The sequence below is a fragment of the Siphateles boraxobius genome, unplaced genomic scaffold, assembly GCF_051911475.1.
Source record: "Siphateles boraxobius isolate OS27281-9 unplaced genomic scaffold, OSU_SipBor_1 68, whole genome shotgun sequence".
NCBI lineage: Eukaryota > Metazoa > Chordata > Actinopteri > Cypriniformes > Leuciscidae > Siphateles > Siphateles boraxobius.
Genome location: NW_027509195.1, coordinates 2764385 through 2787950, shown reverse-complemented (window position 1 = coordinate 2787950; position 23566 = coordinate 2764385). Strand labels below are relative to the sequence as shown.

Below are 23566 nucleotides of genomic sequence, written 5' to 3'. Positions count from 1 at the left end.
ATTTTATTATTATTATTAATGTTAACTGGCATTAAATTGTTGCATTAACTATTGGTAACCCAGACAGCAACATAGTGTCGGCCCAGATCCGGCCCACATCTGGTATGCGTTGAATCCACATGTACCAGATGTGGCCCGGATCTGGGCAGACACTAAATTTGTGTCTGGGAAGATTTTATAAAGGCTGCATTCTGTACAATAGCAGCCTAAAACAATGCCTAAATTGCTATTTGGTGATCAGTTACTATTGTTGTCTCTGCTAGAATAGCCTGGTGGCAAAACGAAAGTAATTTCAGAGGCAAGTGAAGTTATTCAAATTTGACAGATTTCTTTTTTAGATAACGTGCCCTGTTGAATCGCACGCAATAAGACCAGGAATGTGTATTAAGGAAATACAGAATCAGCAGCGATTTCATATTGACTTTAAGTAGGAAAAAAGAACAACGACAATCAAAGTATATTGTCCATCACAGTTCTCCTTTAAATAGTTGAAAAATAAGCATTATACCAAGATGATCCAGCTATGAACAATGGTTTCATCCGGTTCTCAAGAAAAGCCACGAAGGCTGGAAAACTACATGATCTGCCTTGTGGCTAACACAGCAATCACGTTGCCATTTTTTCAAGGCACTCTAAAGCCATGCTAGCAGTGTGTATGTAGATTTAAAGTGCAATTGAGACAATGACAGACAGACAATTAGACACACAGATAGATAAATCACGCTAAAAATACCTCCGTCTTAGAGTCTACAGGAGAGCCTGACTCCTCCCTCTGTTCGCGAGAAGAAGCGAGAGAGAAGCGATAGTTAGAGGACAGCAGTGAAGTGTTAGAAGCAGGGACAACAGTGCGAAATCTGAATTAGACTGAGGAAATTAGCAAAAAGGGAGAAGAAGGTGAGTGTTCAGGCAGATTTGTAGAGAGGTTGGAAAGTTAAATTCAAAAGCATTGTTAACAAAACAGGCAGGCATAAAAATATATTTAAGATTAAGTCAGGGGGAGAGAAGAAAGCCAAAGGTAGGAAAAGGTGTCGGAGTGGAAGACTTTTAATAAGAAGGGACAGCAAGGGAAGTGTTAGTTTAACTTAATGTGATTGGAATTCTTGAAACTACAGTAGTTTTTTGAATCTACTAGGAAGAATATTTACATATTGCCACCCATAATGCAGAGACAATATGAACTTAAAACTGCTTCTTTCTCACAGAATACTTTAGTAACTTATTAGAGAAGGGAAAAACACAACTAAATGAAGAAGCTGACACTAAATACGGTTGTGTGCACAGAACCTTGAGTTCCATAGTCTTAGAGGGAGTGGAGTCACTCTCTAGTCGCTGATCTTCAGCTTGTTCATGATCTTGGTCCAGGTCCTGATCCAGACTGGGCTCCAGGTAGTCCTGGTCCAGCTCATCTCTGGGAAGACTAGGCACAGGCTCGCTACAGGTGTGCTGGGAGAGTCGGTCCATAGTGTCCCCTAAAGCTGACTCTGAAAGAGATACAAAGAAATAAAGCATGTAGGGTAAGAAACTCAAGTAGAGGTAGACATCTCACTTTCTAGAAGCCTGTTCCTCCACAGCCCCCTCCACAAATCTAAAAGGAAAGCCTCAAGTAGATGACCTCACAAATATAGAGTAGGGTCCAAAATATGTGATCACAACAAAGTCACAGAAGCTCACACAGAAGTCAGTTTCAGACCAGGCAGCTTTCTTTTGAAAAACAGGGGTCAACTCATGTGACGAACTTGAGCACAAGCAATATCTGCATGGGGATCATGCCAATAGCTGGGTTTCAAGTACTTTATAAAAACCCTTTCCCTTTTCTCGATTAGAACGATTGGAGCAGCCGTAAACTACACAAAACATTGATGGCAGATCCTCAGCTATTTCACTTCCTGCCCTCCATCTGAATTTTCGCGCTCTCGCGATGCAGCAGCGTGACGTCACGTGAAACCAACCTATTCAATGCTTCACTCCAACCACAGGCGCTTATTTATGTTTCTGCTCCATACACACACGTGCAATCCAACCAAATATAAAACACATTTCCATTAGCAAATGATGACTGGGCTAATTACACATATGCAACAAATACCCCATAAAACATTTTAATATTCTCATTACTCAGTTATTAATTATAGCCTACTTAGTTTTTCAAGAGTACGCTACTGTCCTTTTTTCCATTTAATGGTGTGCTTGATGAATTCATTACACAAAAGTTGTCTTGTGAAGAGAAACGCATGGACTGCAAATACATTACCAACCAAACAAAAGCGCTCTCACTGACTCTCGCTGATATCTGATGATCAGTAGCAGTTCACTAAATACAATAATTCAATAAATACCTATTTACAATAAGCACTTAACTCAAAAATAACTAACTAATAAAATAACTAGAGAACTGGCTGACTAAAATCAGTATGAAAACGCAATCTCATGAAACATAAGTAAGCCTAAATCCATAATTTCTTTACAATTTAAAGGTACGCTGTGTTATTTCATCAGTCAATCATGAAAGTCTAGTGGTTGAAAGCTTCTGACAACATTAAATCCAGGAGAGAAGACGATTCTAGAGAAAGAGCAAGTAGAGATTCACGAGTGCACAAAGTTTGAGCGTGCGCACGTATTATCTGAGCAAGAGCAGGGCTATGACTGTATATTTGAGAAATAAAGCCATAGAAACAGCCTCAAATAACTATAAAATGAGAAAATCATGTCTGAAAGCTGCAATCCTTTTTTTTTACTGGTTAAAATTAATGGAGAATATTTTGTGGTTTCCCGTGGGTGCTCAAAAACTGTTATTTTTATCATTTGTATTGAAAGGTCTGTATCAAATCTTTAACTTTTTTTACTTAGTGATGTCAGACTGTCAGACCTCACTGTAGTTATGTCTAAAAACAGATCCACTTTACAAGCATTAATAATAAAAAAAGAGTGTTTTGAGCAGGAGAATGTGAAAGCTTTCAGTAGGTGGATATCATTTTCACTTAATGGGTAAAACATTTGTAGACTAAATGAAAGGTCAAAACTTGAGGTACAAATTCAAGTACGATTTGGGCAATTAATGCATTTTGTGATGATCATGGTATCAGAGAAATACTTACCTCCATCTATGCTGCGGGACAGCAGATACCTCCTACTAATTGATCGTTCGAATTGAGGAGCTGGCCTGTCAATCAAAGCACTGGCCTGGCGAGTCTGGGCTTGGGTCCGCCCACTGTAGCGGAACTTCGAGCCAATCACAAGAAAACCTTTAGGGGGAGGCTCAGGAGAGACCAACCTATAAGAGAAATACCAAAAACAATGTTAGAGGAAAAAATTTAACATGACAGAAGGAGAGTGGATTAATCATTTAACAAGTGTATAAGCCCAAGTCAGGCCTGTCAGCACTTTTAATGCCGTCAATGAACAGAGCTGGAGTCAAGACCAAACACTACAAGACCAATATTACATCCCCAGATCCATACTAGGATATGTTGGTCTAAGAATTAAGTTCTTAATTAAAAACTTTTTTTCAGACGTCGGACCCAGTGGCTTTTTTTGGCCGATTAAGCATGTTGAATCAATCTCTGATGGCTTTTGGTTTGGATAGGATTTTCCCTGAGCATTCCGATACGCAAAAATGTTCATAATGACATGGCCGTCTGGAATGAAGTGTTCAACATGATTTATATTTAGAATGGTAAGCAAGCACCGCTTTTTTTACAGTTTTTTTACCCACAGTCCTAGTTTCGGTTTCTTTTTCTGTTCAACCCCAACTTTTTTGACCCATATCGTGAGGCGATCACACAGTCGGCTTTCGTAACCCCTAGTTCTTTGATGTCATTTAGGTGTGTCATGGCCTATAGGCCAAGGTCATGTTTAAGCGGAGACTCCAACTCTGTCAATCAAGGTACAAAGAAACAAAACAAGACCCAACACCTGCATTCTCACAAAAAAAAAAAAGACTGTGCCCAGTGTTGTGGCAATGGTTATAGAACAGTGAGCGCCTACCTGAAAAATGTGTGGTGTTCAATGCAGACCTTCCACAAGCGCTTAGAAGCACGGTGGTTGGGAAGCTTGAAGCCAATGGTGCTCTCAAACTGCTCGTACTGGGAGTGCAGGGGAGTGTTGGCATGTGAAGGGGAGGAAGTGGGGGGTGTGAAGGGAAAGCAGAGTTGTAACGTGTTACTTGACAGGAGAATTGACGAGGTGTAAAATCTGTGTGCTGCTAAAGCTCAGATCAACCGACACGGCAAATTCTCCATGACTTTATTTATCCAAACAGAACGTAACCAGAATTTCTAAAGAATTCTGCAGAGAAACAGCATAAGAATGAGGGTAAATATTAATATCTAAAAGATCAAGGTCCACAGAATGGAGCCTGTTATGCCGATTAGATGCTGAACAGTGAAGCATCTTGAATAAAGGCTTTGAGATATTGTCGAGCATTCATATCTGACCCTCGCACATAACGTGCAGAGTCAAAGAAATACCATGCTTTTGTGATAGACAGAGCCAAGAATCCCATTGTGTGAGGAAAATCAAAGAAAATAACCCTGTAAAAGCACACTGCAGAATCCTTAACACTTAATAAAGACCTCTGCAACTTATTTTGCCTTCTTTCTTTCCTCTCTCCGCATTAAATTCTCTCCTAACCTCATCTCTTCTCATTTTCTGCTTCTCTCTCTGTCTCTGTGCCCACTAGGCAAAAAAATTCACAGCTCAGCCTAATGTTTTAAAACCCTCATCCTTTCCACACTCAGCAAGCTAGCAAACCCTAAAGAGCAGAACCTCAAACAATATAAGTAGTGTCTGTTGAGACCTACAGTAATTAAAGACATTTTTTAGGTGGCCTAATTAGAAATGTGCTTAAGAAATATTTTATTTCTTTTGTGCGAAGCGTTGTAAGAACACCCAAATCAGTCTTCAGAGCACTGTGTAATTTGAAAGCCTGAATAGTGATTTCAAATACTCGAAAAACATCCCATTCTTTTCTAATAAAACCACATCATGCAGATTATCCGCCCATTTTCTCGCCCACAGCATTTCTTCACCCACAGTCTTAGTACGGCATCCTTATCTAGCTAATGCTTGAACATGCATCTACGAGTGCAATCTAACAATAAAAACCTGGAAAATCTCAAAAGACCTTTTTCTCTACCTCTCCAGGTCGGATTTTGATGTAGAAGTTGCTTCTCTTGTAGGATATTTTGAGGATCTTGGGCCAGGCGAATCGGTTGATACGCAGTCGGTCTCTATAGATCAAGAGTCCACTGGCACACACTCCCAGCATGATGTCAATGCCTTCAGAGTCCTTTAAAACGCATAAACACAGAAAAACAAATTTAGATGATTAGCTTTTCAGGCACATTTCAGTTTCAGACTGTCAATGACACACCAAGGGGTTATTGTAGGATTTCATCCTATGAGATCTGAGCCTGTAAAATTGCAAAATTGGATCATAGGTCTGTTCTAATAGGATTGTGGGCCGCAGGAGAAAACATTGGTAAATCAAAAAAAAAATGTAAATACAAATAACCATTTAATCATGCAGAGTTGGGATGGCAAAATAAATTGTGTTTTCTCATGGCTTTTGAAAGAAGATAAGCCTAACAAAATCTCTTTCTGACATCTTCCAACTTGCAAAGGGCGTGTCCACTCAAAATTCAAAGTATTTTGATGCAAATTCGTATGTCACTTGGTAATATAACTACTACAATTGCCTTTTCTGGCCCAGTGTGTGTTTCATATGTTAGGCTAGTAAATCACTTTCTTTACTCGTTGTTCTATTCAGCCCCCCGAACGGGAACTAGAATCATCTATGCACCAAATATACAGTTTATAATGTACCATGTACAACACGGACACTTCTATTCAAACAGTACCATTTCATAAATCACAGCATCATACCTTAGCATGATGGAGATCAACGCCATACATGGAAAGTTTCTTGGCGTTCTCCAGGAAGTTGATCTCAGCCTCTGCAGGACTCATGCCCCTGGGCACAGGTCATCATTTTGAGAATTTCATAAGAAGATGTATAAGAACAAATGTCACTTATATGTTGCTGCATATTTTAGCTATGTAATTGCTAGTGCTTCTTGCTATCAGTATCTGTAATTACAGCTTTCATTTTAATTGAATCTGTTAATTTAGTGTTTATTATTTAGTGTATATTAATTATTATTATGATTCTTAAGTGATAAAAATGTGGGCAATTATTTATGCATCCTGATTTGTAATGAAATTATTTAATAGGGAATTTGGTTACACTATATTTTTAAATGTCTGTGTAATTATACTTTTAAGTACTGAGTAGTAATAATGAACTACATGTACTTACTATAGGATTAGGGTGTGGTTAAGGTTAGATGCGTGTAATTATTCAATTCAATTCAATTCAATTCAATAAAGTGTTACCAGTTATTTTTTAAACCGTTTAAATTCGATACTTTATATTTTGTGAGCCCACACCTATCTTGGACAAACTGACAACATATAAAACAATATATTAATTTATTAAGATTCTAAAGTCTAGTCAATGCTTTAATCATCTTCCGTAATAACGCAATGTCTTTAGGTTATCTTCATTAGGGGGACTTTCTCAGCAAACACAGATAAATTTGATCAATTGGGATTATTCAAATTAATTAATCAGCATATCACGTAATTAATATGACTAAAATGAATTGACAGCCCTGGAAACGACTGCTCCCTATGCAGGCCAGCTCTTCTCACCTGTAGGTGCGGTGCAGCTCCATCACCCTCTCCTCCAGCTCACGGGTCTGATTGGGGGCGAAGCGAAACTCGCTGATGTAGTCTGGCCCGTGTTCCTCTGGGTCATAGTCTCCCAGCTCAGCCTGAACGGCGTACGAACCCAGCAGAGCGTGAGTGACGAACGAGCAGGGCAAACGACCTGACAGTATGTCCTCCCTCAGCTGCAAACACAGGTAATACCTGTCCATGCGAACACACACACAACGATCAAATCACAACAAAAGTTATTCAATTCGGTTTAAATTACATTATGAGAGGTAATTTGCCTTTATATATTTTATGTATATCATACGTTAAAGATACAAGAATAAACATATAGATAAAAGACTTAAAAATACACAATGGATTGTTATGCATTACGTGGCTGTGCATGTAGCTTGATCTAACATGTAGTACTACATTTTGTATAACATAAATGCTAAGTATTTCAATTGAATTAGTCTTGGAAGTCTATTAACAAAAACATTACTTTTCGTTACTTGAAATACAATAAACATTAACTAAAAAATATTAATAAATAATTAATACAAATATGAACTTACTATATTAAACTTAATTTATTTTGTCTAGACAAAAGTTCTCATTTTCATTTAGTTTAGCTTGATGTACTAAAAGAACTAATACTAGAAATGAAAAAAAATAATAAACTGCATAGACATATGTACAAAAAACCTAAAAAAAATTATTGATAAGAGAAAAGATAAAATAAAAACGAATTCAAAATATTAATAGTAAATTAAAGGTGGGGTATGTGATTCTCTTTTTTGTCCATTTTTTCAAAATTATTTGAAATCCTATTCCTAACCCACTTACAGCCACTGAGTTAGAAGCACTGAAATGAAAATTAAGCAATTTAATAATCTGTGGAACGGGCAGGACTCGAAAAACTCCAGCCAATCATTTCCAAGACCACCTAGAATCATTAAAGGGTAACTAAACACTAAAATAACTTTTTTTAGTTAATTATCTGTAAGAATGGAGCTTCATAAATGCTGTTCATTGATTCGAGTACATTTTTTGACATTTGGCTATAAAGTGTTTTAATTTTCAAATATATGGTGTAAAAACGTCTGAGTGCTGCCCTCTTCAGGTTAAACAGAAAACTCCTGCAGTAGGGGTACTCTCTGACGCAGAATACTCTCTGACGTCACTCTGTCACGCCCTTGGTGCGAGCTCACCACGCCCTTGGCAGCCCCTGGTATAAAAGCATCTGGTTCCGTCAAAACTACTGTAGCGAGTCAGGAGTTGGAAGTACGATCGTATTGAAAACGATCAGGATAGATATATATTAGCATCTAGTTAGCATAGCATTTATATAGTTATTTAGATTATTTCGTGTAGCCTAGGTAGTTAATCTCGCCTATTGCTCCAGTGTGCAACCTGCATTTTACGTGGGATTGCTTCTCCAACGCAATGGAGGAGGAAATGGGCTTCTCCACACAGCTCGTGCTGCCAAACGCTGCTCTTCATACCTCTTCCTGCATGAACTCCACCACCGCAGCGGCGTCATGATGTGAGTGAGCATATATTTTTAATCACAATTTATATTCCTTCTTATTAGGCTAAAGTTAATCCTCTGGTGTCGACAAACGCGCCAGCGCGATTTGCTGATTTTTTTTTTTACATAGCAGCAAAATATAATGAACGTAATAGTAATAATAATCCTGGAAAAAAATTACCTCAAAATGACTGAATATAAGAATAATCGGATGCCGATCGCGATGCGGGAGTTAAGACCGCAGTTTGAGCTGGTGTCCACAGACAATTCACCCTCCTCCACTTCAGGTGAAGGTGGGGTGGGGGAGAAAAGTTCTCAACTTCAAATGACCGCTCTGTTGCAAAGCTACTTGCGGCACTCCATTTTAGCTAGTTTGACAGCAGCTGTCACTGCGGGTCTCAGGTGCACGCTCAGCCCCGCCCTCGGTTCGTCCCCTCTATCTCCGCTGGAGTCTGCCCACTTTTCCAGCATTTTTCAAATATTGCCAGTGGGTGGTGTCAGGCTTTGACCAGGGGTTTAGTTACCCTTTAAACGGTAAGTTCGTCTATCAAACGGTTGTACCACACAACCCGCCCCCCAGGGCGCGTGACCCCCTTCGTGCGCATACTCAAAGCTTGTGACGCATGCGCATCTCGTCAGTAAAGCCGGTTCCATGATTGGTAGTAAATCGTCATTACAATCTCTCGCGCATCTGAGTTTTCGCTCGTGCATGATTGCGCGTCTATGTTCTTCGAATGGGTGGAGTCAGAGCCAGCGTTGGAGGAAAGAAGGTAGGACTATTTGAATTGTGTATTTTAATAATTAAATTAATAATAATTAAATAAAAAAAATAAAGATAATAAAAATCTTTTAAAGCAATTTAATTTAATTTTAATTTAACATTTTCTCCAATCTCAGGTTAATGTGGGTCCATTTCCTCAAATAGAATATCCAATGTGTGGAAAATAGTAGTCAAATAGTCTGTCCAATGACCTGAATTTAGGGTGGGATAATCTGTTTTGCGGACCAATACCAGACAGTGGCAGTGTTCGGCAAACATTTTTAAAGACGGTCTTTATTTTTGCCACAGAAATGACACGTCAGCTTGAACATGTTTACACTCACCGTGTGATGTCTTCAATCAGCTGAGACGGATCGGGAGGATAGAATTTGACAGCAAAGGAGAAATGCCAGGGACCCACTAAAAACAATCAGACACAAACTCACATTCATCATCAGATTCGGGCAACCAAGGTTACAGAGCACATTGTATCTTATTTTCCTACACTTACCACGAATTTGTTTCTTGATTTCTTTCGAAGGATCTAGCCAATTCTGAAAGAGAGAACAAAAATTCCTCTATCAAGCAGGTCACACTGATAAGAAAATGCAGCAGTTTCAGCACAGTCTCCTCCACGGCAGGAGCAATCACCTCATACATATTCTGTAAAATGGTCAGCGCATTAATATTCTACAGCCACAGGAGCACTAAAAGAGTAGATAAATGTCATCTCCGGCGCACCGCACTCCAGTAAGGTCACCCTAAGCCTGGTGACACACGAAAACATTTAATGCCAGCTCATCTCGGTCCAGAGGAGATGAAAACTGCCTTATTCACATCTCACAGTATCAATGTTCCTAAATGACCACTGATATATGTAAAATACAAAAGCGGGAGAGAAATTGTCTCAGAAACTACTTAAAGATTTTTCCACTAAAAGCCTGGTTATTTTTATCTGCCCACCCGGCCCGCAAATGTCTTCATACTGTAACATAAATCTTCTACATTACATATGAAAAGTGGCCAATTTCTGTTCCTGCCTTTACACTTTTCTTTGAAAAACCTTGCACTCTCCACAGGTCTCGCTTCCCATGCTTGATACATGTGGCTTGCAAACAGAAATCATTCAAACTACAATGTGATCATTTTGTTGGCCTGGGAACAATCCCTGCAGATCACAGCAGCAGGCTCAAGAGTCTCAACTGGGAAAAAGAGCTAAGTGGAACTAGACTGGGATAGCCGTGGCAGTGCAGGCAGGGTCATTATGGCTAAACTAAGACTGGGGAGTTCCTCAAGAACATTTCAGTCAATCAAATCCTGCCCCTAACGGTCTATGGCAAGCCGTTTTAACATTTAATACTTTAAACCTACTAGTCTCTATTTTCATGCTCTATTCCATTAAGTACTAGTACTTATTCATTAGATACTAGTGCTTATTCTTTATGTACTAGTACCTTTTTAAAGACACTAGTACTTATTATTAGATACTAGTACTTATTCATTAGATAGTAGTACCTATAAAATAGATAAGAGTACTTATTCATTAGATACTATTACTTATTTCGATAGTGACTAGTAACTATTCTTTTTTTACTAGTAACAAATTACATTTTTTGCCATTGACTTCTATGGGGATCTGTCATTCAGATATCAACTATTCAGTTCTGACTAGTATGTATTCCAATTGTGTCTAGTACATACTGTATATATATATTAGATACTAGTATTTATTGTTTAAGATTTTTTTTATTTTACTGGTAAGATTTTTAATTGAACTCTACAGTGGCCGTTCTGACTAGTCATAACATAAGACTGGTAAAAAAGCAGTTGTGACTAGTAAGATAAGAATAGTTACTAGTAACAATTACAAAAGATACTAGTGTCAAATAAATGCCATTGACTTCTATGGGGATCTGTCATTCAGATATCAACTATTCAGTTCAGACTAGTATGTATTCCAATTGTGACTAGTACATATGTATATATTCGATACTAGTATGTATTCAATAAATACTAGTACTAAGTCATTAGATACTAGTATCTATTGAATAAGTACTAGTAGCTAATTAATAAGTACTAGTATCTAATTAATAGGTACTAGTATACTAGTATCTAATGAGTAAGTACTAGTATCTATTTAATAGGTACTAGTATCTAATGACTTAGTACTAGTATTTATTGAATAAATACTAGTATCGAATATATATATATATACACTAGTCACATTTGGAATACATACTAGTCTGAACTGAATAGTTGATATCTGAATGACAGATCCCCATAGAAGTCAATGGCAAAAATTTATATTAGTTAGGCCTACTAGTAACAAAAGAATAGTTACTACACTATCGAAATAAGTACTAGTATCTAATGAATAAGCACTAGTATCTATTTAATAGGTACTAGTATCCAGGGGTGGAACGGTACATGTATTCGTATTGAACCGAATCGGTACGGGCGTCACGGTTCGGTGCATGAATTAACACGGATGAATACAAGGTATACAAACAAATAAAACTTGCGTGCAAATTAATTAATGTAATGTGGTACTACTGTTAGATACGCGGGTCCTTTAGGGACACCTAATCTGTTGCCCTGCTAGGTTTGTTTACTTTAGCCTGCCTCCGCAGCGCAAGCCTCCGCTGACCGCGCGCACGCCTTCCCAAATGGACGAGGCATTTATACTTCGCGCTCGTCGGTGTACTATTCTTTGAAACGACAGTGTGCGACTCGGTGTAATTGTCCTCTAAACCATCAGGAATCAGCGGTGAGAAGTAAGGTACACTCTTGAATGTTTATTTTAGTACTTTAGTACTCTACTAACACTTTAGGACACTCAAACCACACTACTAAAGAATCGTGTAAAGCAGTAAACCAGACTAGAAAAAAATGGATATGAGAACATAACCTACAACTAAATTAACGTTATCTTACATATTTTCTAAACATTTTTTATTTAGTTTTGTGAACCTTTTTATAAAACATTGGCCATTTATTTTTATTTAAAGGGCTTATGTCTCCTATTGTTGGCTCATTTTGTTAATGTAAGCAACTAATTTAGACGCAATAACTGGGTGTAAAAAATAATAAAATAAAAATAATTGCCTTCTTCATTTTTGTTTTGCTTTTCCCTCCATTGTACCGAACTCGTACCAAACCGTGATGTCTGAACCGAGGTATGAACTGAACCGTGACTTCTGTGTACCGTTCCACCCCTACTAGTATCTAATGAACAAGTACTAGTATCTAATAATAAGTACTAGTATCTTTAAAAAGGTACTAGTGCCTAAAGAATAAGCACTAGTAGCTAATGAATAAGTACTAGTACTTAATGGAATAGATAATAGTAACTAAAAAATAAGTACAAGTAGCATGAAAATAGAGACTAGTAGGTTTAAATGATTAAATGTTAAAACGGCTTGCCATAAACAGTCTCAGTCACAAGGACTCTCAGAGCCCCCTAATAACCACATCACCTCAACCCATGTATGTGCACGACAACACCAGTAATGCCCTATTTTTAAATAAAGAGGTCATGGAGGTAGTGGGAATATAAAATATATGGATGCTCTTGTTAGAACGAGATCATGCATATTGGTCAACATACCCTGCTGTCTAGTTACAAATGAGGAAAAGCATAAGATTGCTTTGGATGTTTGCATTTTAATACAAGTTAACAATCAAGTTAATCAAATAAACAATCAATAAATTAATCTATAGCATTACCATTAATAGGACTGTTAAAATAAGAATAACAAAAAAGAAAGTGTCATCAGTATGTGTTCTGTTAAGTTACAGCAATTATATAAGAGAAATTCTGTCCTGTCAACTCAGAGTGTTTGGCATTCATTGTAATTTATATGACAATGTTGATTTATTTGGTCTTGGGGGAATAGATCTGCTACGCTGCTGCTGCAAAACAAGTACGAGACTTGCTACTGCCAATACATACACAACACGCTGCTGTGAGCAAGATATGCTTCTGCTTTACGATATAGCGTACATGATTTACCCATGGCAGATCTATACAAGTGGAGCTGGGGAAGGTGGAGGGTTTCTGAAAACAAGCTGCAACTGCTACAGCAAATGCTGAACAAGCATTTGAAGGTAGAGCAGCGAGCTTATTGGCTACTAATACAACAGGAACCAATCAGCTACGCCCTACAAGGAATGATGTGATTTCAAGCAGATTGAGTTAAGAACCGATTAGCCTGCGCCATCTAGAGTTTCATGACAGAACTTTGTATTAGTACAATGAGAGGATGTAACTCTGACCTTTTGGCTCTCCGTGTCACTGAATGATAGACCGAAGTAGTCCTTCTCCAAGAGGTTGAGATGTTCACATACCGCATCCAGTAACACTTGTCCTTTGCAGAGCTTCTTTACACAGAGATGAAGAAGAACAGAGAAAGGGCACAAGAGAAAAGGGATTGATTTAGTGTTTGATTCAAATCGGAAGGGGGTATTTTCTACGATAAAGTCGGGAGCATTGCTAGTCTCTTTACTGGGACAAAGTAACCTTTCCTTGAGTAAATGATGGTACCTGGATTTCTCTCATGTAACCTTAAGGTGATTTTTAGATTTTAAGGACACAATTCCACATCATACTATCTAGCCAGGTTCATATTAAAACGCTGATTAACCACGATGTTTGTAATAAGAGCCTGAAAGTCACCAAATATGCTGTGAATAAGAGATTTATACTAATAAGTAGAAAGTAAATTACCCGGTTAGTTTCTGTCCATTTGATTGGTCAATGATAAGGTGAATGTAGCATGTCAATCAACTCAAGTTAAATTTATTTGTATAGCATTTTTCACAATACACATTGTTACGGAAAATCATAGTGTTAAAGTTTAATATTATAATTAATCTTAACATGTTAATGCTTTCACAAGTCGTATTTAAGCAGATTAGAGCTGGGCGATAATATAGTTTACATTTTCTGAGGATAGAAGCAATCAAGCAGTTGAGATTTACTATATCTAGAATATATTGCTTTATGTCAGGTATAATGCAAGTACGCAGATAATGTTGAATATACTTATTTATACCATGGTATGTCTGAATGGTATGTCAATCTCAATTCTGATTGACTTGAATGTGTGCGTTCAAACCATTTAATGCACAAGTAGTTCCAGTCAGTTTATTCGCTGTTATATTAAAAGGTACACCATGTAACTTTTTCACTCCAGCGGTTAATAAACAAAACTGCATGTACCTCACACACACACACACACCAATTGCAGACTTTGCTATGTTTCACCTGTTTAACTTGAAATAGTTCAAACAGTACAGCCATTGTGTTTCTCTAAGCAACACGGGTTCAGTTTCACTACTGAATGAATCCACATTTTTGAACGAATCGTTCTAATGACTGACCCAACGACTCACTCAGTCACTACTGCAGCCGTTTTAAACGAATCGTTTGACTAAATGATTCAATGGCTAACTCGGTAAGACAATGATTTGCTTCCACCTACTGGCTGTTTTAGTGTCATTTAATTATAGCTGAGGGACTGAGGGACGAAGATTGAATGCTGTTTTTTTTTCCGGTCGATCTGGGCCGACACTATGTTGCTGTCTGTGATAGCTCTGGTTAAAGAGATAGAATGCATTTATAAATAGACTAATAAGAGCAAAATACGAGATAACATTGTAAATATAAGAGAGATAAAGTAATTGCAGTCGCATTGCATACAATGTTTTTGCCTTTTTTTCTGGAGGAAGGTAGGGCATCCGGCTGTTTCTTTGAAAAGGGCCTTTGAATTGCAAAGGCCGCCTCTGACAGACACACACTCTCTCTCTTTCTCATGATAATTCTTTCAAATAAATGTTATAATTCATTCAGAAAAATCTTTACTACTTTTCTTTTTGTCTGATTTAAAGCGTTTTAATGCACTCCCTTACACATCTAACTTAATATAAATAGCTAGGCAAATATATATGTAAATATAATATAAATATAATTAGATTACAGACAGTCAAGAATGATAAGATTTCTCTTCAGTCGTAGCTAAGCATCTGTGTGCCTTTTTGACCACACCCAGTCATTCTGCACAAAAGAGTGGCATATGCAACTCGCTTGAGACACCAGCTCTGGCTTTGCCTTTCTAAAGAAACACTAAGCACTCGGCGCCCAGGGAGCCCGTTTCCCGCGGCGACAGAGATACAGCGCAGCTGTTTCCATGGCAACAGAAGTGGTGAGGTTTTATGTGTGTGTGTGTGTGTGTGTGTGTGTGTGTGTGTGTGTGTGTGTGTGTGTGTGTGTGTGTGTGTGTGTGTGTGTGTGTGTGTGTGTGTGTGTGTGTGTGTGTGTGTGTGTGTGTGTGTGTGTCGCTTCCCCGGCCTCTCATGGCTGAAGCACAAGGTTTTTTTTAAGAGGGAGAGAGAAAGAGAGAGTGGGTGTGCTACCATACAAAGGCTTCTTAAGTTAGCAAGGAAGCCCCTCAATTGCAACAGAACATTATTTTGGTATGTAAAGGCAATTTCACAGTTTTTACTGAAAGACTCAATTTTAATGGATCCCTGGGTGCAGAACTGTACTTGGAGACTAACATCGGTATACTGTATTTGTTGCCATTGGTGATTTCAGGCGGTATTGTACTTTCACAGTTTACTTCCATCATCAAGGCTCGTAATAAGATGTGCTCTTTTTTTATCCACAGTATAGTGCAAAGATTTTTATTATTGATGATGTGACAGAAAGAATAAATGAAACATACTTTAACATGCTTTTAGATCTATTACTCTTGAGATTGTGCTTCTCTCTGTGATCAACTCAAGAATAAGCCATTGTTTCAGTGGAGTGATCAGATACTTAAAGAGACAGTTAGTCCATCCTCACTCAAATCATTCCTTCTTCTGTGGAAAAGAAAACATGATATCTAGCTATATTCTCAGGCTGCTTTGTTCCATAAAATTAAAGTGAACAGGTTATTATTATTGTAGTTAACAAACTTCCCATCACAAATGTCACAGCAATATATTAACATCTTAAAGTCCTCCTGTAGTCAATAATTGTATCCCTTAAAACTCATCTTTGATCACCAAAATTACATATTTAAACGTTCCAAGAATATGCTAATTAGCCCCGCCTCCACTCGCTCACACCAGCTCAGAGATTCACTCGGTCAACTTACTGAGGTAAACGCTGCACAGTGGTATCGCTCTTTACAACGGCAGACACATAACGGTAATTAATATGATTTGCCTTTTGCTTGACTATGTTATCAAACAGCTAATAATGCTGCTGATGCTACACAAACTATGTTCCCATTCATTTACTCACCCTCATGTGGTTCCAAACCTGTATGACTTACTTTCTTCTGTGGAACATGAAAAATATTTTGATTTCCTTTATGAATTTTTAAGTTCCAGAGGAGATGCGTGCGTGCGTAAATAAACAATTTATAAAGAAGTAGAGCAAACGGCCTACACAAACAATGACAAATCAAACATTTTATTTGATGAAAACATGATATTGGTTTAAAAATTTAAAACAGTTTTTAGGCTTAATTTGTGTTGATATGGTTTATTAAGCAATTTATCCATCCAGATCAGTGAGTGGTAACTAAACTAAACTAAACTAAAACCATAAAAAACATAATTTTATTTGAGCTAGTTTTCAGGGCGACATTTCTCATTTTCTCAGCTTGATGTTCTAAAATAACTAAAACTAAAACTGCAATAAAAATGAATTTAAAAAAATATATATAGATTTGTTAAAAAAAATGTATAGATAGGATAGGCAATTTGTTCCATAAACACTTTTTTGTTATTCTGGTTGAAACTCTCTTCACATACTGATAGCAATCAATAATAAAAAGTGGTCTAAATATAAAATAATGACACATGTCGTAATCGTAATTACAAGATAGCAAACTGTGACGTTCAACCCGGAGCTGTTCACGTCCTCAGACTCGGATTTATGCATTTATCAACACTATCAACTCTTAAATTAACCTTCAGCATTCAGGTGGTACAAGAAAGAGCTCTGTAAGTTGTTCACATTCATTATTATTGTAATGTTATGTGCCGTCTTTTGTCACGTGACGCTATGCAGACTCTACTGTGTGCGTTCATATGTTTTGAAGGAGGCGTGGTTTTGGAGCTGCTCTAAAGGGATGGTGGGATTTCATGCTTTTAAACTTAGCTTGCTGTTGCTAGCCACTCGAAATTGCCTACCCGGCCTTAAAATGAAATTAAAGTGGAGAATATAACACAAAAACATAACTCAAACTATTAATAAAACTGTAATAGACAGTTCCCTATCAGGGAACTCGAGCTGCGTGACAACGCTTTGGGAACGCCCCTGCGTGAGTGCGTCATGAAGCACGTATGAAATCAGTCCAATGGCGGGCCGGAACGTCATAGGCGGGTGACGTCATCGACCAGGAAACTATATAAGCACCCCAAAACACAAGCGCGTCAGCTTCTGAGTCTACAGCAAGCGCTCTGTGTGTGAATTATATCAGTCTGTGTCTCAAGTGTTTTTGTCTGTTCCTAGAAGTTGCTAGGCAGGAGTTTTTCACATTTAAAAAAACTATAAAAGAGACGATATTCATATATATTTATTAGTGCTGTCAAACGATTAAAATATTTAATCGCGATTAATCGCATTAATGTCATAGTTAACTCGCGATTAATCGCACATTTTTATCTATTCTAAATTTCTCTTGATTTCTCTTTGTTCATTATTTTTTCTCATTTTAATGCTCTTATCAACATGAAAAAAGTGGATTGCTTTCTTTGTGCACATTTTTTTTATTGAAAACAACATAGGCAATACTGTGTTCAATTTCACACTAACATTCTCACTTGGAGCAAATAATTTCTTTGTAACACAATGTAACACTGTCAATAAAAGGGTGAAAGAAATACTGACGAGGTACTGATATTGACGAGGGGGCGGAGAATTAGCATTAGGTGTGTGTGTGTGTGCTTGGCCATCATCAAGTGGTATTTCAGACTGGACGTGCTGCGATGATGATAGCTCAGTTCATAACGACAAAACACACATATCACTTTGGTCTAGTCAATGGAACCATTTGGCAACTTTTTAAAAGTAAACTTTCCATTCAGAATCTTATTGGCATCCATTTCGGCTTCTCGCGCTCGTCATCCACTCAAAACGTAACTTTAACCTATTTGGCCGGCTCGCAAGCCCAAACAAGTGTGTGTGCGCGTGCCTGTTGTTTTGTTTCCGGTCTAGATCCACTTGCGCTTTGGTCGACGAAGCAACAAAACGTCCTCGCACGGCGCAAGCCCTTGAAATGAATGGGTTTCATAGCGCAGCGCCGCGCATGCCGCGTCCTGTTGCAAAAGCATGTGAAAAAAAACTACAAAGTTTGCTAGACCAAAAAGACCGTTAATCTCGCGATAAAAAAATTAATCGCGTTAAAATGGTTTTGCGTTAACGCCGTTAATAACGCGTTTAACTGACAGCCCTAATATTTATATATATAAAATGGCGAGCGAACAGCAGTTCAGAAAGTGTGTTCATCCCTGCCCACGCTATATCACGGGTTGGGACACTCACGATCTGTGTGTTGTTTGTATGGGAGTGCAACATGCCCAGTCAGCTCTCGATGGAGCTGATTGTGTGCATTGCGAGCATTTGTCCATGAAAACACACCGCTCCCGCCGAGCCCTCTTCGAGAAGAGTGGTTCGGTGCGCTCTCCCCACGGTTCGGGTCCCGCTGCTGCCGAGGCACAGCGGAGGCTTCAATTGTGGGGTTCGCAGATGGATCTATCAGCGGGGATTGAGACGGGCTCTGCCCTATCTCTGCCCTTACCTGGTAGATCCAGCGCCTCAGATCCGGGTTTGGAAGCACGCGCTGCGGTTTCTTCCGCCCGGGCTGAAGCACCATCACTTCAGCTATCCAGTTCTGAGGAACTGGACGTTGAAAGTGTGGATACTGCAGAGACTGGGGACTCGTCACTTCAGTCTCCTGCTAGTGAGGAGCTTATAGAGGTGTTAACTCTTGCAGTTGAAAAGTTAAGCATTGAGTGGCCAGCTGATAGACTAGATCTAAGAGCAAGCTGGATGAGAGATTTTTGCCATCTCGCGCTGCACCTCCACGCCGGTGTCTCCCATTCTTTCCTGATCTCCACACCGAGGTGTCGAGATCATGGAAAAGACCGGTTTCGTCCAGAATATTTACCCAGCAAACATCTATATATTCAAATATTTCTGAGGCTAAATCTTATGGCTATGGGGCGATGCCTAAGGCTGAGGAAGTGTTGGCGAGCCACCTTTCTCCTGACGCGGCATCGTCCTTCAAAACACCGGCGTTGCCCACCAGACCACTAAGAAACACTTCGGCTCTGGTGGGCAAAGCTTACTCGGCGGCTGGACAGGCAGCATCTTGTTTACACACCATGTCCATTCTGCAAGCTTAACAAGCTGATTTGTTGAAAGACATTAGTGAGGGGCAGGAAATGAGTGCTGATGTATTGAGAGAGTTACGTCAGGCAGCCGATCTCTCTCTCCGTGCCACCAAGGAGAAGGCCAGATCAGTAGGCCGTTCTATGGCAGCCCTGGTAGCGACGGAGAGGCACTTATGGCTAAATCTTTCCAACATGAAGGAGAAAGAGAAATCCTTCCTTCTGGACGCTCCGCTGTCGACCGCTGGCCTCTTCGGGTACTCTGTAAATACGGTCATCAAGAGGTTTCAGGAAGAGAAGAAGCAGGCGGCGGTGCTCCAGAAGTTCCTCCCCCTCAGGGTGCATGTCCCCGGGGCTGCTGGGCGAAAAGAGCAGCCCCGGCCGTCGAGTAGCTCCTCGCACAGGGCGCAACAGAAAAGGAGCGTTGCGTCTCGTGCTCCTCCCCAGCAAGACTGGGCCGAGGCGCGGCGCTCTCAGTCGAGGTCTTCCAGGGGCAAAGCCGATCTGAGGACGGTTATTGTCGCCAGGAAGGCTTCGTCGAAGAAGCCCTGACGCCACAAACGTCAGGGTACTGAGGGTGGTCCCCACCAAGAGAGAAAGGTGTTCGCCTCAGTATACGGCGTCCGTTCTCTCTCGGTGCCCTCAGGGGCCCGCTCTGCCAACCCCGCCTGCGTGCCGGGGCGTAGACGGTCCCAGCGAGCGCTTTCCCGAGGGACGCTCGCTCGCTCCGAGGAGCGGTGTGGAGCGGTTAGACCAATTGTTCCCTGCCGGTGCGCCGTTACAGGGCACTGTGTCTGACACTCAAATTATTCCAGGGGCCAGTCTCGAGAGACTGGTACCCTTAGTAGAATTTTTGGCGGATTGGAAGAGCCATCCAAATATATCTCAGTCGGTCCTGGAGACTATCGAGCACGGGTACGCGATTCAGTTCAGATCACGCCTGCCACGCTTCAGAGGGGTTCTTCCCACAGTGGTGGACCCCGAGCAGGCTCTGGTTATGGAACAGGAGGTGAAAACTCTGCTGCTGAAGGGGGCTATAGAACGAGTTCTTCCTCCCAGCAGAGAGTTGGGTTATTACAGCCGATATTTCATCGTTCCAAAGAAGGATGGGGGGTTGCGTCCAATTTTAGATCTGCGCCTATTAAATCGCTCAGTAGGGAAGCTCAAGTTCAAGGTGCTGACTCTCAAGCAGATCGTGTCACAGATCAGGTCCGAGGACTGGTTTTTCACGATAGATCTAAAGGATGCATACTTCCACATTTCCATCCTTCCACAACACAGGAAGTTCCTGAGGTTCGCTTTCGGGGGCGAAGTGTACCAATATCGGATTCTTCCTTTCGGCCTAGCACTGTCTCCCCGAACTTTCACGAAATGTATGGACGCCACTCTGGCTCCACTGCGACTCCAGGGCATCCGCATTTTAAACTATATCGACGATTGGTTGATTCTGGCTCAATCGGAGCATCAAGCGATTCGGCATCGAGTTGTCGTTCTCGCCCATATAAAAAACTTGGGGTTGAGGCTCAACGCCAAGAAGAGTGTGCTTTCTCCAGTACAGAGGACCACTTTTCTGGGCGTGGTTTGGGATTTGACGACGATGCAAGCACGTCTGTCTCCTGCTCGTATAGCTTCGATTCTCTTAGCCGTCAAACAGGCAAAGCTAGGCCAGTCACTCACTGTAAAAGAGTATCAGAGAATTTTGGGTCTGATGGCAGCAGCGTCCAACGTTATACCTTGCGGCCTGCTGTACATTAGACCACTGCAGTGGTGCCTCAGGACCAAGGGGTTCTCCCCGAAGGGAAACCCGCTCCGCAAGATCAAGGTCACGCGACGGTGTCCAATGAAAATCTTGGTTCCTGTCCCTAGGTGCCTTGTTGGGGGCTCCGTGTCGTCGTGCAACACTAACAACGGATGCCTCTCTCACAGGCTGGGGGGCGATCATGAGTGGTCGCTAGCTCAGGGTCTGTGGCAGGACCATCAGCTTCAATGGCATATAAATTGTCTAGAAATGCTGCCGGTGTTTCAGGCTCTGAAACACTTCCTCCCAGACCTGAGAGGTCATCATGTTCTTGTCCGGTCAGACAACACATCGGTGGTCTCTTATATAAACCATCAGGGGGTTCTGCATTCACGCCCGTTATACAAGCTGGCTCGGCAGATCATTCTATGGTCCCAGGGGAAGCTTCTTTCATTGAGGGCGATTTATATCCCGGGGTATTTAAATCAGGGGGTAGACATCCTGTCGAGGCAGGGGCCGAGGCCCGGGGAATGGAGACTCCACCACGAGGTGGTGGAGCTCCTATGGAAACATTTCGGTCGTGCCGAGGTAGACCTATTTGCATCCAGGGAAACATCACACTGTCAACTGTGGTTTTCCCTAAGTCCTCCAGCCCCTCTGGGGTTGGACGCTATGGTACAGGAGTGGCAGAGGTCACGCCTGTACGCATTTCCCCCGATTGCTCTGCTCCCAGGAGTTCTGGAGAGGGTTCGCCGGGACGGGGTCAGTCTACTGTTGGTAGCCCCAATCTATTGAGGTTGTGGGCTTGGCCTCTGAGGGGGCCCAGCTCATAGAATCTGGTCTCTCGACTGAGGTCATGGAGACCATCCTCCACTCCAGAGCTCCGGCCACTAGGAAATTATATGCCTTGAGGTGAAAATGTTCACCTCTTGGTGTGGAGAACACCAGCTGGACCCAGTTAACTGCCCAGTGGGTGCAGTGCTGGAATTCCTTCAGGAGCGCTTCTCCACAGGGTTATCCCACTCCACACTGAAGGTGTATGTGGCGGCCTTATCTGCTTACCACATCCCTTTGAGTGGATCTTCACTCGGGAGACACCCAATTGTAACCCGTTTCCTTCGTGGCACTCTGAGGCTGAGGCCAGCAGTTCGTAACAGGGTGCCGACCTGGGACCTGGCGGTTGTTCTAGAAGGTCTCTCTCTAGCACCGTTCGAGCCCATTGAAGAAGTTTCTGAGAAATTCCTCACTCTAAAGATTGTATTTCTTCTTGCTATATCTTCATTAAAAAGAATAGGAGATATTCAAGCTCTGTCGGTCTCTCCCTCGTGCTTGGAATTTTCACCCGGCATGGTTAAGGCTTTCCTCCTTCCTAGGCCGGGGTATGTTCCCAAGGTTCCAACTAATGTGGTCAGGCATATTGTACTGCAGGCTTTCTGTCCTCCTCCATTTTTGACATTGGACCAAGAGAAACTAAATCTGCTCTGCCCTGTTAGGGCTTTAGATGCGTATGTCCACAGAGCTGCCCTGTGGAGAAAGAGTGAACAACTGTTCGCTTGCTTCGGACCCCCTAAGAAGGGCTGTCCAGTATCTAAGCAGAGGTTGAGCAAGTGGGTGGTCGACGCGCTTGTGTTTTGGGGTGCTTATATAATTTCCTGGTCGATGACGTCACCCGCCTATGACGTTCCGTCTCGTCATTGGACTGATTTCATACGTGCTTTATGACGAACTCACGCAGGGGCGTTCCCAAAGCGTTGTCATGCAGCGTCTCGTTCCCTTCAGGGAACTAGGGTTACATACGTAACCAGAGACGTTTTGTGAATCAACATCCTTTTTTATTTTCTTATATGGAAAGGAATTTGGACATTGTATTCTTTTGTGCTCTATGGAAGAAAGAAAGACAAGCAGGTTTGGAAAAAGCTGAGGGTGAGTAAATGAAGACAAATGTTTAAAATCAGGGTGAACTTTAGCCAAGGGTGACAAATACACAAGCCTGGTATACCCTCCTCTGAAAGGCTGAAGTATTATTTACTCCATGGGACCACCAACATGTCACAATTATAGATTTCCCATCCTCCTCCCCTTCAGTGAAGCGTACAAAACTAGAAGCATAGGCAGCCTTTGACCTTTAGATTGGACAGTCTGTCTCTCTCGCAGTAGGTGTTGCAGCATCAGTAATGGGACACACTACCAGAGAGAGCTACAGATAAGACCCCAGAGAAGAGCCATGTCTGAATACACCCTGGAAATCCATCAGCCAGCAGACCCCCGGGGCACACAGGCAGACATGGCACTGATCTCAGAGCAGTATGTGGCACTCCCTGGATAGCTTTTTACCTATCAATGAACACCCGCCCCCATCAGCCCACACTAGCATTCATTTCTCATGTGCTGTAACTCCCCAGAGCACTGCAGCGGGGGAACATGAAATTCA

At 41.0% G+C, this 23566-nt stretch overlaps 1 protein-coding gene across 12 annotated transcripts in view; it reads right to left on the bottom strand.

Annotated features, from left to right (window-relative positions):
- The window catches only part of LOC143722639 (band 4.1-like protein 1), a 59677-nt gene that overhangs the window by 11385 nt on the left and 24726 nt on the right, over nucleotides 1-23566 (bottom strand). For 4 of the 12 annotated variants that reach the window (XM_077214054.1, XM_077214050.1, XM_077214049.1 and 1 more), the window contains exons 4-13: nucleotides 13284-13388; nucleotides 9520-9562; nucleotides 9353-9428; nucleotides 6712-6930; nucleotides 5884-5971; nucleotides 5135-5287; nucleotides 3985-4082; nucleotides 3096-3271; nucleotides 1285-1481; nucleotides 734-772 (exon numbers count right to left, since the gene is read on the bottom strand). In XM_077214054.1, coding sequence (XP_077070169.1) covers nucleotides 734-772; nucleotides 1285-1481; nucleotides 3096-3271; nucleotides 3985-4082; nucleotides 5135-5287; nucleotides 5884-5971; nucleotides 6712-6930; nucleotides 9353-9428; nucleotides 9520-9562; nucleotides 13284-13388 — 1194 coding nt within the window. Of the gene's footprint in view, nucleotides 1-733; nucleotides 773-1284; nucleotides 1482-3095; nucleotides 3272-3984; nucleotides 4083-5122; nucleotides 5288-5883; nucleotides 5972-6711; nucleotides 6931-9352; nucleotides 9429-9519; nucleotides 9563-13283; nucleotides 13389-23566 lie in introns of all 12 variants that reach the window. The other 8 variants (XM_077214052.1, XM_077214057.1, XM_077214060.1 and 5 more) reach the window with 4 other exon arrangements.